The following is a 13857-nucleotide window of genomic DNA, read 5'->3' as shown; positions in this document are numbered from 1 at the left end:
CCTTTGCAAATTGGTTTGTAACTTGCCCATGAGGACAACTATTTGAATTGACTCTCATTAGTAGCTATTTTTGGTTATGAGCTTCCAAAAGAGTATTTTGATTGTATAGGTGTTCTGGTCGGCTTTTTGCTTTCTCCTGATGAAGAGAACTTCATTTTGTTGCATCATTTGAAATGAATTTTTAAAAGATATTGGTTTTTGGTAAACCAGATTTATGGAAAGGTACTTAGCAGGGAAACTTTGATTTTTAAGAAAATTGCAGTGGCTGCTTTTATATACAAGTAATGGTGCTATGCTAAGGTATACTAGAAAAAAATATTACCTGCTGGTTTTAAATAAGAAAATCCAATGCAGACCGTTACCTTTTTTCAAAATACGTGTTACAGAATTGAGATACTTTTTGAAGTATGCTGTATGAATTGCATGAGTTCTGTATTTCTCTAAGAACTATCATGGAGAGAATAAGGTAGATATTCAGTAGTTTGACAGAGAGGAACAGATTTCTGGAAGGTGATTTAATGTCTTCAACAAAATGTTGATATGGTTTGAATTTTGTTTTGCAGTGTAATGGAAAAAATATTTATTGAATGTCCAATTTTAAGTGTGAAAAGTGTACATATTTATACCAACTTTGTAGCTTGAGTGTTTTGTTGGTAATGTTTTTATGCTGTTACACACACTTCAGATTTAGTGATGAGCTATTCCATGGACTGTTTGTGTACTAGTCAACACCTACTGTTATTGATTTTTAAGTTTTCCCATACTTAAAATAATTCAGATAAGATGACTAATGCTAACTGATACTCTTAGTGTGTCAGGTTTTTTTTTTTTACTTTAGTAATTTTTTGTGTTTTGGGTTTACTTTTTGTATTTGTTCATGCATTGGTGAGAAGTTTGACATAGATTATATTTCATTCTGTTTTACCAAGGAAGGAGACATCAAATTAACATTGCAAATACTAGTAGTTTTGCCATTGAGTACATACAGTTCTTGATGATATTCAACTTTAATATCAATATTTTAATGTTTTTTTTCCTCTGAGCTTTCAAATGTTTTTAATTTTTATAGAATATTGCTATCCATGTACGTCATTGACCAGATTATAAATTTTAGATTCCATACTTCATAGAAAACTTGTAACATTAATGGAGTGGTAATTGTACATTAAATAATTTAGCAAAGGGATGCTTATTATAATAATTTGTGTTTTAATAATTCAGTTACTCAGTTGTGAGACAAGGAATGGAATAAAGATGTGGGAAGGAATTTGACAGAGCTAAATGTTGCTATCTCACATGGTTCCTATGGAGAGCTCTAAGAGAAATTAAAAATTGTGTACTTGGGATACGTACAATAATTGCTGCTTTTGATATTGAGACTATTTTTGTAATGCTGGGAAATTTACAGTTTTGGAGGTAATTCAAGTAAAAGAATATTGCCTTCTTCAAATTTCCTTCAAACCTAGCTTGCACCATGGTCTTTTATGCTGAATATCCTGTGAGGCTAGATTTTTACATTGACAGTATAGATAAGGCAAAGTTTGTCTCCAGAGAATGAGGTTTGGTAGAAACAGGCAAAGAAAATGAGTCAGCAGTGCTTGTTGTGGTAAAGAAGTCAGGTACATCATTGAGATATATTCCTAGTAGCTGGAAAATTGAGAAATTCAAGCTTGATTGCCTCCCCTTTTACTCAAGGGGCTTGGGAGAGCTGGAGGGTTTTAGGAACCTGTTGTGTTGGGCAGAGAGAACAGACCTGGACACCCCCTTGGCCTGGTGTGTGAGTTTCTGTCACTTTTAGTTTTGGGCAATTTTCAGATGTCTCTGAATCAGTGGAATTCAGTGTTCTGAAAAGCTGTATCAGCAAAAATGGCAAAAGTTCTGCTATGTAGTATTACAGCTGCTAAGTTAAGAGTCAAACATGTGCCAAAACAAGTGCAAGGCAGGGAGCAGGAGCAAGGAGGGAGTGATTGGTGAGGGGGGAGTGAGACCATTGTTTTCAGCCATACTGTTCAGTGAAGTTGACTCAACTGCCCATGAAGCTTTATGTTCAGCAAAAAACGCACACAGGCCATGACTCCTACTTGTGATTCTGGTTTAAATGGCTCTTCAGTACATTTGGTACTTTCATTAGGTTGGAGAGTGATTCCAGAGTGGGTGGTGTGGTTAATGTATTTAAGACCAGGGCTTCTGCTGAAGGGAACATAGACAAGCTGGAGGAATGGGATAGTAGGAACCTGAAGGAATTCAGTGAGGACAAAGCCAGGCCATTCAACTAGAACTGCAAGGACTAAACCCCTGCAGTAGTAGATGCTGAGCACTTGACTGGGTCCATGTCAGTGCTAATGAAAAGGATGTTGTGGTTGTGGTGGAGAATAGGCTGATCTTGCCTTCTGTATTGGATTTTCCCACTAGAAGGGGCAGACACTACAGCAGTAGAAGCAGGTACTAATTTTTGCTCTACACTCACTTGTTGGACGTCATCTGAAATACTGCAAGAAGGGTGTTGACAAACTTGAGTCTAGCAAAAGGGGGTCAAGGGCTGGAGTTGCTAATATTATGTGGGTTTATTCAGCTTGGAGAGGAAGAGGCTGAGGAGGTACCAGAGGAGGCTTCCCATACCTATAAATAGATTACTGAAAAGGTGCAGCCAGGCTAAAGAACTGAAGTACAATGTCATTAACATTGGAGGTTCTGAGTAGAAAGAAAGGGAATACTTTTGCTCTGAAGTTTATTAAAACACTGGTTCAGGTTATCTAGAGAGATTGTGGGGTAAATTGGAGATATTAAAGGGAAGTTTAGATAAGCACCCAAATCTTATTTCAGTGTTGACTGTTATTTGAGCAGAAGGTTGCACTAGATGATCTCCTGAGAATTCCTTCTGTGATCACTTAAATTGGCATAGAATAGGTTTCAGTAGTTAGGAGACTGTACACCAGTCTGTGTTTGTAACTTTGGAATTAATCAACAGAGAGGAAACAAACTCAAGAGGGTAAAACGGGCATCAGTCATTTCTCCTAATGGAAGACTGACTACCAGACAAGGGAGGAGCACATGCATTAATTTAGTAGTGCGAGAGAATCACTGAAAACTGTAAACAAATATGTTTTGAAATACTCATAAAACACATGTTGTGTGTTTGAGTTGTATTGCTAATGAGGTATCTGTTCAAAGGAAACATAATGAGAATTATATAAAGAATTCGTAAACAACTCAGGTAGGACCAAGGTGCCAGGGTATGTACGATAGTTATCCTGCTCCACTTATTCCCTCAGCATTCTCCAGACCCAAAGTGACCAAAGAGCTATATGCCTGGAAAACTACAATGCTTCTGTTGTCACCCATTTTTAGTGAAGCAAAGAATGCACCTACCTTCTCCCAGGCATTTTCATGGTCTCATATTAATTGTAGTCTTGTATTTTTTCTTTGAAATGGGTAGACCTTAAAATATGGGCTTGAGTGACACTTCATGAAATGATTGAGACCGGGTTTAATAATCAGTTAGTGTAAATTATAGTAATGTTAATTCAGCTTTGGAGAGCTTCCTATTATAAGGGTCTTTCTAGAAGTACTGCTTATTTCTTCCACTGCTTATTGTTTATTCAGCATTTCAATATGCTATAAATTATTTTATTACAAGAAGCAATAAAACACTTATTTTTGGTTCTGGTTTTCAGTGTGTGAATTGAATGTCATGGGACTTTAAATGTCAGTGTTGATGAGGACACATTAAATGTGTTTTATGTAAGTAAAGTGAGTGTGAGATTCTTACTTAGAGATTGGCTTCTTTGCTCAGTAATTATATACATTCTAGGTGTACATAGAAATTACTGTTTGGATCAGTAAATTGGCAGTTCTTGTAGTCTTGTGTTGTAGCATGGGAGTTGAAAAGAGGTACACCAGATCAATCTGTGGAATAAAATTAGAGAAATACACAGATCACCAAATTTACAAACCTAAGTGTGGAAATGATAGTCTCACCTGCTGTAGTGGAGAATGAGTCCTGAGAAGTTCCATTGGCCACTGTAGGGGAAGGAATTGAGCTGGGAGAGATGGACTTACTGTGATTGTGGCATGTATTCAGAAACACAGACTGAACATGATAGGAACCTGGCTGTGGATGTTGTTAGCAGACACTCTATGACTTTTCAGCAGTCTAAATGTTAGTATAGCTGTTGTCACTTGGGAAGAGACTTTGAAATCATCATAGACAGCTCTCTGAAAACTTAAACTTTCTGTACTTGCTGTCAAGCAAGAAAAAAAAAAAGTAAATGTTGTGGAGGGAGAAAAATCATGCTATTACATAATGTGGTGCTATATACACAGTTTTGATACTGGTTGCAATTTGGTTCAGCCTTTCTCAGAACAGGAAAGAATTGGAAAAGATAATACATATGGGAGTAATTGTAACTCTTGGATAAAGATGCACGAAATTGATTAGCTTAGAACATTTCTCAGGAGGAGCAATTACATAAATTTACAAAACCGATGCTGGGAAGATGTAGAGAAGTTACTGCTTCTTGTTGAGTGAAAAAAATTATGCCAACTTTAGGTACTGAGCATAAACTCTGTGTGCTTTCATAATGTACATTCTGGAATGCCAAAACTGCATTCACCGTGATGTGAGGACCACAAGTACATAACTTGAAGGAGTTGGAGTGAATTAGTGAAGGATAAATCCCCAGATGGCTCTTACAACACCTTATGCAAAAGCCTATGTAAGCCACCATCTACAGAAAGCTGGGAGCATATACCACAAAAATATTGCTGGTAGTTTTTTTTTTTCTCTCTTGCCCTTTTGACTCTCCTCAAGCATATACTGCATGGTGTAGTATATGATATGGAAAATGAATATTGTGCCAGGTAGACTTTGATCTTCCTTTATGCTGGAGTATGTTCTGTGGAGAAACCAAGAGTTGTGAAAATATGTTGGAGCCTAAAAATGGAAGTGTCCTGCAGACTGATTATGCATATAGTTGCAGATCCACCTTGTTGTTTTCTCTGAAATGCTTTGAACCCCATGTGGTGAAGTTCCAGTGAGATGGGATGGAGCCCTGGTCACAACTGGCATCACAAAAGAAGGTGCAAGAGAATTTATTAGGCACTATGAGATACTTTGAGAAAAGAGTAGCCTAGGCAAAGAGGATGTGCACTGTCTTGAAATAGATTATTGTGATGTCACATAAGAAGGATCTAGTTATTTAAACCTAGAGGTGTTGTAAAACTAGCAGGACAGAGAAGCAAATAAATCATATTGTTGTGATATAGAATATTGCAGCAGCAGTTATGTTTGGTAAGGATATGTTGAAAATGACAACTGGACCAGAACACAAACAAGAGTGAGAACATAGAAAAAAGTTATGGAAAATCAAAAGGATGCAGATGAAGGAACCAAATTTTTAAAAAACTGTCAGAAAAAAAGACATGTTGAAGGCTCTCTATCTCTCCCTCTTTTATTATAGATACGTACTATAGATGTACAAGGAGTTTAAAAGCTAAAACTAGTGAACTAGAATGTCTGATACTTGATGGAAGATCTTGGTGTAAGGAGCATTTGAGAGACGTGGTTGTGTAATAGAAAGCAACAGAGAATTGGAACTTTACTTAAATAATACCTTCACACTTCTAGCTTTGTGCTTGCACACCGATTAAATTGTCTCCTTCCGTGCCTTAGAGAAAGTGTAATGACAATTGACCAACCATTTCATGAAGCATGACTTTCTAGAACATCCACAAGCAAGAAAAATTTTTCCTTGAGGAATTCAGAAGACAAATTTAGTAGCTTAATCCAGAATTGCAGCACTTCATTATTTTTGGAAGATGCCTAAATTCAGTAGGCATCTCCTTATTTAACCTGAAGATTTTCTGAAGTACTTTAAATTGTCTTTCTTTGTTTCTTAGAACTGTAGTGCAGATAGCACACTAGAGCATGTGTCTCCAAAGCAGCCAATTCAAGTATTTGAGATGTATAAACTCCTACTAGACAGTGACTGGGTCAGACTTCTCAGAGATGCTATTGCAGCACATGCAGTTTCCTTTGTGCTGAAAGATAGTGAATAGTAGTTGGATAAAACAAAGACTGCCCTGCAGTTGTAGGGTCTCTAACAGAGAATTCTCTCATACTAGACAAAGAGAATCTTGATCATAGCTTATTCTCATCTACCAGTGGTCTTTTGTATTTATTTGCAGCTTTTGGAAGAGGAGTGTAAAGTGTTTCTGGCTGTGATCACATGTGACACATCCGGGATTTTTTTTTTGAAGGCAGGTTTGAAACTCCTTTCAAAATGTGGAAGTCACTGAATCATTGAAACCACTTTTTGTTCTGTGCCACCAAATTCTACCTTTTAGTAGTGTTCAGGGTATCAGTGGACAAGGCTCAGGTTTTTTGAAAGGACTGTTCAGGTGTTTATTTACAGGAGGAAAACACTTGGCTATTGAATTGGAAAGCTAAATGATGAACATGTGAGTTTATAGAAGAAATGCTTACTAAATAAGCCTTGATGCAGCCAGTGAAGAGACATGTTGAGTTGTTGAGACATTAAGGAGGAAATTAGGAGTGAGAAGAGTCATGTGAAATTGTTAAAAATATCCCAGCTGTATGAACCAGCCAAGTGATTTTTTTGTACTTTGAACATTTTCATAGGATTCTTAATGTTTCTTGGTAACTTAAAAGACACCTTCAGTGGATTGCAGTTGACAGAACAATTAAGTATTGATCTGATGATCTAAAATGCATTCAGTTATTGGCCTATGATGGCAAAAAGCCAAGAGATTTCATAAAACTTTGAGACCAGTGAATTTTTAATAAACTCATGTATGTAATGTAGTGTTAACAAGATCTAGTATATAGGTAATTTTGCACCCATAAAGGTAACTTGAATTAAGGAACTATAAATTGTTTATATTGCTCAATAGGTTCTAAATTAAAAAACAAAAATATCTTTGGTAATGGTGTGTTTATCAGGATGGTCTCTTTCATTCTGTGAGTAGCTGTGGGGAAAAAAAGACAGCAATGTGGTAGGAAGCATAATCATTGGAGTGCAGAGTGTGTGTGTGTGTGTGTGTGCATAATTAAGGTGGACTGTTCAATGCTTACCTTGAAAGTCTGGTGGAATTATGATGACTCTGTAATGTGTGGTAAAACAAAGTAATAATAAAAGTAATAATAGAAGCTTGGGAAACATCTGCTTCCTAACACCTTTCTCCTTTTCCCTCACCCCTTAAAGAAAGACTTGTAAATGATGGGATAATTTACCTTAGATAAGAAGTGAGGAGAAATGGATTCAAAGTTTATAAAATATAAATGGTAAAAGGAAAAGCATGTTGGAAGATTAAGTTCTTGTCATATAAAGGAGTGTGTTACACCATGAAATTAAAAGATCAGGATTCAGTTACAAATGCCTGGGTCTTTTTCACCCTGCAGAGTATTTTTAGTGTGTTGTTGCTTGCCATAATAAATTGTTAAGCCCAAACTGTGAAGACAGTTTTTAAAAACATACGTGTTGGGGTTCCACAGAATTTAGCTTTTTGATTATTAAAAAAATGGTGCAAATAACAACAGTCTAATAGAGATCAGTAAGAGAATAATTTTGGCTACATAATTCAACAAATATCTGCATCAGAATCTTGTTATCCTCCAATGTAATTTCCTCTGATTCATGTTAAATGGAATGATGGACTCAATAGACAACTGACAGTTTGTGTTTTGGTATTCCTATATTGCTATAATGGTTTATGTGTTAACTTTTTAGGCACTTAAGAAATGCATTCCTGCTTTTGATTTCTGAATTTGTAGTTATAACTGGTTCTGCTTTGCCTTATAGTATATAAACTTGCTTTTTAATATTTGTTTTTTTCTCCTCTTCTAAGGATTATGTACTGAAGGCCTGTACCGTGTTAGTGGGAATAAAACAGATCAAGACAACATTCAAAAACAATTTGATCAAGGTAATCAGAGATTTTATTATTTAAACGTAAAACAGAGGATGAATTCTCCAAGGATTTATCACAGTGCAATATGTGTCCTTAATGGTCTGGTGGGTTATATTGGTATAGTCCAGGATATTACCAGTGAAGCTCCAAGGATAGGAGGGGAATCTTGTTGCCGTTTGCTTCAAGGCTGTTAAAATACTATCTGGCTGGTATTTGAAGGTTTGAAAGAGTTGAAGTGCAGTCTTAGCTGCTCCTTGTGTTAACAGCTCGTCAGCCCTAGGTATTAAGGCATTCACTCCTGCTTCTTATGCCCCACAAACAGTAATTCTTTAGTGAAAGCTGTCTTGAATAACATGCATTAACAGTTAAGTCTGAATAATTTCTAATACAGCCTTTGTCATTGTAGAATATAATGAAATGTGATTGGTAGTTTAGACTGTTCACTTTGATGTGTTTATATTTTAAAATGAAAATATTTATTAAAAGTTCTTGAATGTTAATCATGAAGTTGAGTCTGTGAAAAATTGTAGAATATCTCCTAGGTGTTATGGAACATAAATGTGCTATTTCTTTATGCTTTGCTGTTTAGCAGCGTTTTGGGAAGTAGAATTTATAACTCCTTGCTGGGAAAAATAGATTAATCAGAAGCCAGTTAATGACAAATGCAAAATCATTCAAGTCTTCATGGAGAATTAGACAACTTTATTTTTCCGATCTTCTACTATTTTGTAATGCTGTCAGATTTTTTTATATTTGATTTTTTGTGGGTTGGTGTGATAGCAGCTTCTCAATAGGTTCACCTTTTCCTTCCTTATTTAATAACCATTTAGCAAAATTTTAGTTTTCAATGTTTTGAATAAATTGTCTTCATAAAGTATTATAAGGAATGATAACAGTAGGTTTTACTTACACTGCTGTTTTTTAAATTTTGTTTTGCAGATCATAATATCAGTCTAGAATCAATGGGAGTAACAGTGAATGCTGTGGCTGGGGCTCTGAAAGCTTTTTTTGCCGATCTGCCAGATCCATTAGTTCCTTACTCTTTGCATCAAGAGTTGTTAGAAACATCAAGTAAGCAATTAACAACCTTTTCTTGATTTAATTGTGCTATTTCCATTGCCCTTATTGCAATTTTTACTTCATTGTAAGTTGAAAGGACTATCTGCACGGAATAGTTTTTTAAATTCCTTAGACACACATTTTTTAATATTCTTTAAAATTAGAAGAACTATATATGATGAGTGGAATATAATACACTTATTTTTCAAAATAAGAAAATTTGATTTGGAGACATCTACTTTTTTCAATTTCTTGTTAAGTGATAAAAATGATGAAAGCTTTTGGAGCAGCTTTGCAGTTGTTAATGGGAAAAACCCCTTGAATTAATGAGTTCTTACATTCAAAGTAGACTTTAAAAATCAGACACCTCTATGGGATATTATGGTAATTCTCTAATTAACTTAGATTTTTTTCAAATTCTTTTGGAACTCTTGTAAAATGCTTAGTGTTGTTTGCCTTTGCCTTACCAACATTTTTCAGACATTGCATAGTATTCCTGTCTTTGAAATGAGTGTCTCCTATTGAAGCACTGGTGTAAGCCTAAGGCTTGGGCCTGGACTTGATTAATATATAGCCCATTAGAAATTTTGTATTTTCTGGTGATATCTGTAAATAGCTATTTCTGGTATTACTGCTATGCTTTTCAGGCACATTGTGCTTGTTTAATGTAGTCACTTTGGTTTTATCTTTTCTTAAAAGTGTAATAGTTAAATTCCAGTCAAAACATAAAATCACTTAGAATGTAAGTGTAATTACTGTTTTAAAATGCCATTAATACTGCTCTAAACTTATATTTGGGATATACTGGATTGTATTTAACATTTTTTCTATGGCATTAGGGTAGATCAAAGTTTTTTTTAGCAATGCAGTCAGGTAATAGAGGGGAACTTATATTCCTTTTTATGATATGAATCATCATTGATTGGAAGCATATTCTGCAGAATGTATGGATCCACAGCATTAGTTGCTGGTTTTTTAAAATAAAATTGTTGGTTTATTTCATATTTCTTTCCTACTTGTTGGCTATTTCCTGTTTGAAGCATGAATAATGTCCTTTGGGCCTGTGAAGAATCTCTGTTCTTTAGGCAGCATATTTAAAATAGCTGCACCAGGCCTATCTGTAATTTTTTTATTATTCAAATAACTGAGAATTTTAAGGATATTCTAACCTCATGTGAATGTCTTTCTGTCACGACATTTTGCAAGCAGAGAGAACTCTAACAAGAAATGACCCTGTCACATTGTAATTCTACAAGCCAGCAATAAGCTAGTCAAGTAATTATTTGCTGAACAGAGATAAATAATTCTGCTAAAATTCAGAAAAATATTTTTGTGCTTAGTTAAACTTGCAGTGGGTGTACTTATTAGTGTGCTTAGGACAAACTGTATAATAAAAAAGCTACTCTATGGAAATAGGAATTTTATTAAATATTTTCTCACTTGATATTTCTCTGTGGGTTACCTGTACCATTATACTAGGAAAAAGATTTAGCAACACTTTATTCAGTATGTCTTTCTAGATGTGTCAGAAAATGTCACTTATTTCTATAGAAATCATGGATAAGACAGAACGGCTACACGAGCTAAAAGAGATTGTGAAGAAATTCCACCCAGTGAACTATGATGTCTTCAGATACATAATAACACATCTAAACAGGTTTAGTATTTTTCAATTTTGTTTAAGTTGTAACAGTTGCAAAAAAAGATTGTCTTTTTAACAATGAATTATCTACTAGAATTGAAAATGTGGAAAAAGAAATTAGGACTTACAGTTGATTATTAAAGCCTTATAGGTTTGTTTCTCACATATTTTTGACATATATTTATTTGGCATCACTGCTACTATAAAGTTATAAGAATGCTGTACATAATAAAAGCTTGATATAGATATAATAACTATGCACCTAATTATAACTATTACAGACCCTCTCCCCCAGGAAGCAATAGCTATTAACATTATAAACTAATCTAGGTTTAAGGAATTTGAATCATTTGGCTTAAACACCCTCTTCTCCTCTCCCTCTTTCCCCCTCCTGCCAAAACAGGGCTAGCTTAAATCAAAATCTACAATATGGAGCCCAAACCCTGTGCTGAATAGTTAAACATAGAACAAAGCTGTAACAGTAAATTGGTAACACTTGCTTCTTAAGTTTTGCTTCTTGCATGAAATTTAATGTTTTTATATTTAAAAGTTATTTCCGTATTTACTTAAAAATAGTATTAATAGATGTGTATCGCATCATAATCTGTGCCTTGACGTGTAGAATATTGTCATAAAAAAGAGAGAAAAAGAGCAGCTTACCTGTGCTTCTTATTCAGCTAAAATGAAATTATTCTCTGAAATCCACAGAATGAGATAAAACTATATTATTGTTGAGGTTATAAGGGATCTTGGAGATTGTTTTGTTCAACCCCATTGCTTTGACAGAGTCCATTGCAACAGATTGGCCAGGATGGTGTCCAGTTAGGTTTTCGGTATCTCCGAGAAGTTAGACTCCAATCTCTCAGAACAGCGTGTTTCAGTGCTCATTCATCCTTACAATAATAAGTGTTTTCTTATGCTAAGGTAATTTCCTGTGGATGTTTGTGTCTGTTGCCTTTTGTCCTGTCACTGAGCACCACTCAGAAGAGTCTCAATTCATCTTCTTTATAACCAATGATAAGACTTCCCCTGGCTAAACAATCTTAACATTCTCAGCTTTTCCTCATCTGAGGGATCTTTGATCTCTTAATAATCTTCTTCCTAGTGTCCCTTCATTGGGCTCACTCCTGTGTGTTTAAATGTCTGTTGTGGTGGAGAGTCAGAGCTGGAACCCAGACTCCAGATGTGGTCTTTGGAGTGCTGTGAAGAGGGGAAAGATCACCTCCCTAGAGCTGCTGGCAGCACTCCTAATGCAGCCTAGGGTGCTGTTGGCTGCCCTTCCACAGGGTCACCTGGCTGACTCCTGCTCAGTTTGTTGTCCATCAGGACTTTGTCTCTCTGTGCAATGTTACTTTTCAGCCCAGCAATTTTGTGTATTAACATATATAATAAGCTTTTCATGACATTTAATTGTTCTGGACTACTGTTTGTGTGTTTGTGTTTTTGCAGGTATTTGTAAAGATCTAAATGAGCTTGTAGTACAGGGGTAGAAATAAGAACCTTTAACTTTCCTACTTTGTCAACAGGGAGAATGTAGGTACTCTCTATTTGCACTTTTCACAGAATGTGTAAGATTTTGGAATTTAGGTGCCTACTTTTACACTTCTCCTTCATATGTTCAGCTTGCTTAACCTTTATGAAGTTGTCCATTTCCCTTGTCAGGGAAATTGGATCAAATTTTCTATTGTACTCTTCTCCAATACAAATTCAGCCCTAAAATAGATAAAACCATATCAGTGAACTGATCCCGACATTACAAAACTTCAGGATGTGCTTGCAAGTATCTTGAAGTAAAACTAAACATCTCAGACTTGACACAGTTATTACTTACCTAAAAACTTCTTAATCAACCTGATAGAAATTTTTGTGGAAGAATGGCAGTCTTGGAACTGTCAAAATCTTCGTCTGGTCATTGGTGTAGCACACACAGCTGAATGTACAATGTCAAGTACCTGGATTGCTGCAGGTACAAGAAGTAAACATAATTTTATAAATTCCTGAGTAATTCTAATATCTACAAACAAATGAAACATATTAATCATGGAATTTACTGGAGAACATAAGTGATGTAAATGGAACTTTCTGGTCTGGTCCTCGCTCTATTAATGATGCGTGATTTACATTGCAGGTTGCTAGTAACAAAATGATCTTTTCTTAAAGAAAGCTGTCATTTTTTGTCTCATTTGCAGTGTCAGGTAGTTGCATTCCATTCAGCAAGAAATCTGCTGGGATGTAAGCAATTGTGTATACAGAAAGAGGTGGATACAGCTGTGTAGAGAATCTTAAAGGCAACTTGTAGCTAAATTCTTGACAGTATTTATTTTTAAGAGACTAATTTGTGGTAAAATACTGCTGGTATATAATTTAAATGGAAATGTTGTTTGCCAAATGAATTGTTCATTTGATGAGGTAAAGCAGTCTTCTACATGATGAAAGAGCTCTCATCACAAGTTAATGTTTTAGATGCTTTGTTTTTGCATCCTACATAATTACAGTAAAATATGTACTATTGTTGTATAGTTAGTAATGATTGGTGATTTATATTATTTTGGTGTGTCCACAAGCACAAGACCTGGTTGTTGAAACAAAAAAAATACAAGTATTATCCACATAGTATGAGACCAGTATGAGAATTTAATAAATGGAAACAGTGAGATGAATTTTTCTTTAGTGTTATAAACACCTTTCTGAGCATTTCAGGTAATTGTGGTTAATTAACTGTAAGCAGAAGTGAGCTTTTAGAAGAAGATAGCGTTGTATTGACATTGGGCTTTTTGATACTTAGTTGTGTTTTATACACGTTCTTTGGTAACAAGACCCTTCCTACGTGAGGACCTTGTTGGCATAATGTGCTTCTGAGGTCTGGGAAGATACCAGTGGGCAGCTTTTAAGGTCTGATCAGAGAGGGTTTACAGTCTGAAGTTCCTGAGACTTGGCAGTGGAGGAAGCGGGCGGGATCAAGAGAGGCATGTCATTTTTAATCGTGAGTGAACATGGAAGGTAAATGAGCACTAGCTGAGCACACAGAAGAAGATTCTAAAGTAGTTAGAGAAAATTTGTTAGGAGACCAACATAGAGGCTTGGTAGGGTTTTGTTTACTCTTAGAAAGTACAAAGGTAAAGTTGAAGCACAGGAGGGGATGCAGTTGATTGTTCTCTTTGTTTAATCTGGTTGTGAATGAACCATTTTTGTGGAAAAGGTGCAATGCCTTTTTTTTTTTCTCACAT

General features: G+C 35.4%; 1 protein-coding gene across 1 annotated transcript in view; it reads left to right on the top strand.

Moving 5' to 3' along the window:
* Window positions 1–13857, top strand: part of ARHGAP5 (Rho GTPase activating protein 5) — a 45570-nt gene that overhangs the window by 28238 nt on the left and 3475 nt on the right. The window contains exons 5-7 of the mRNA XM_063160397.1: window positions 7867–7944; window positions 8869–9000; window positions 10540–10645. Of these exons, the coding sequence (XP_063016467.1) occupies window positions 7867–7944; window positions 8869–9000; window positions 10540–10645 (316 nt within the window). The remainder of the gene's footprint in view (window positions 1–7866; window positions 7945–8868; window positions 9001–10539; window positions 10646–13857) is intronic.

Source organism: Melospiza melodia, chromosome 6 (assembly GCF_035770615.1).
Source record: "Melospiza melodia melodia isolate bMelMel2 chromosome 6, bMelMel2.pri, whole genome shotgun sequence".
In the NCBI taxonomy this organism is placed as follows: Eukaryota; Metazoa; Chordata; class Aves; order Passeriformes; family Passerellidae; genus Melospiza; species Melospiza melodia.
This window is presented reverse-complemented; position numbering and strand designations above follow the sequence as displayed.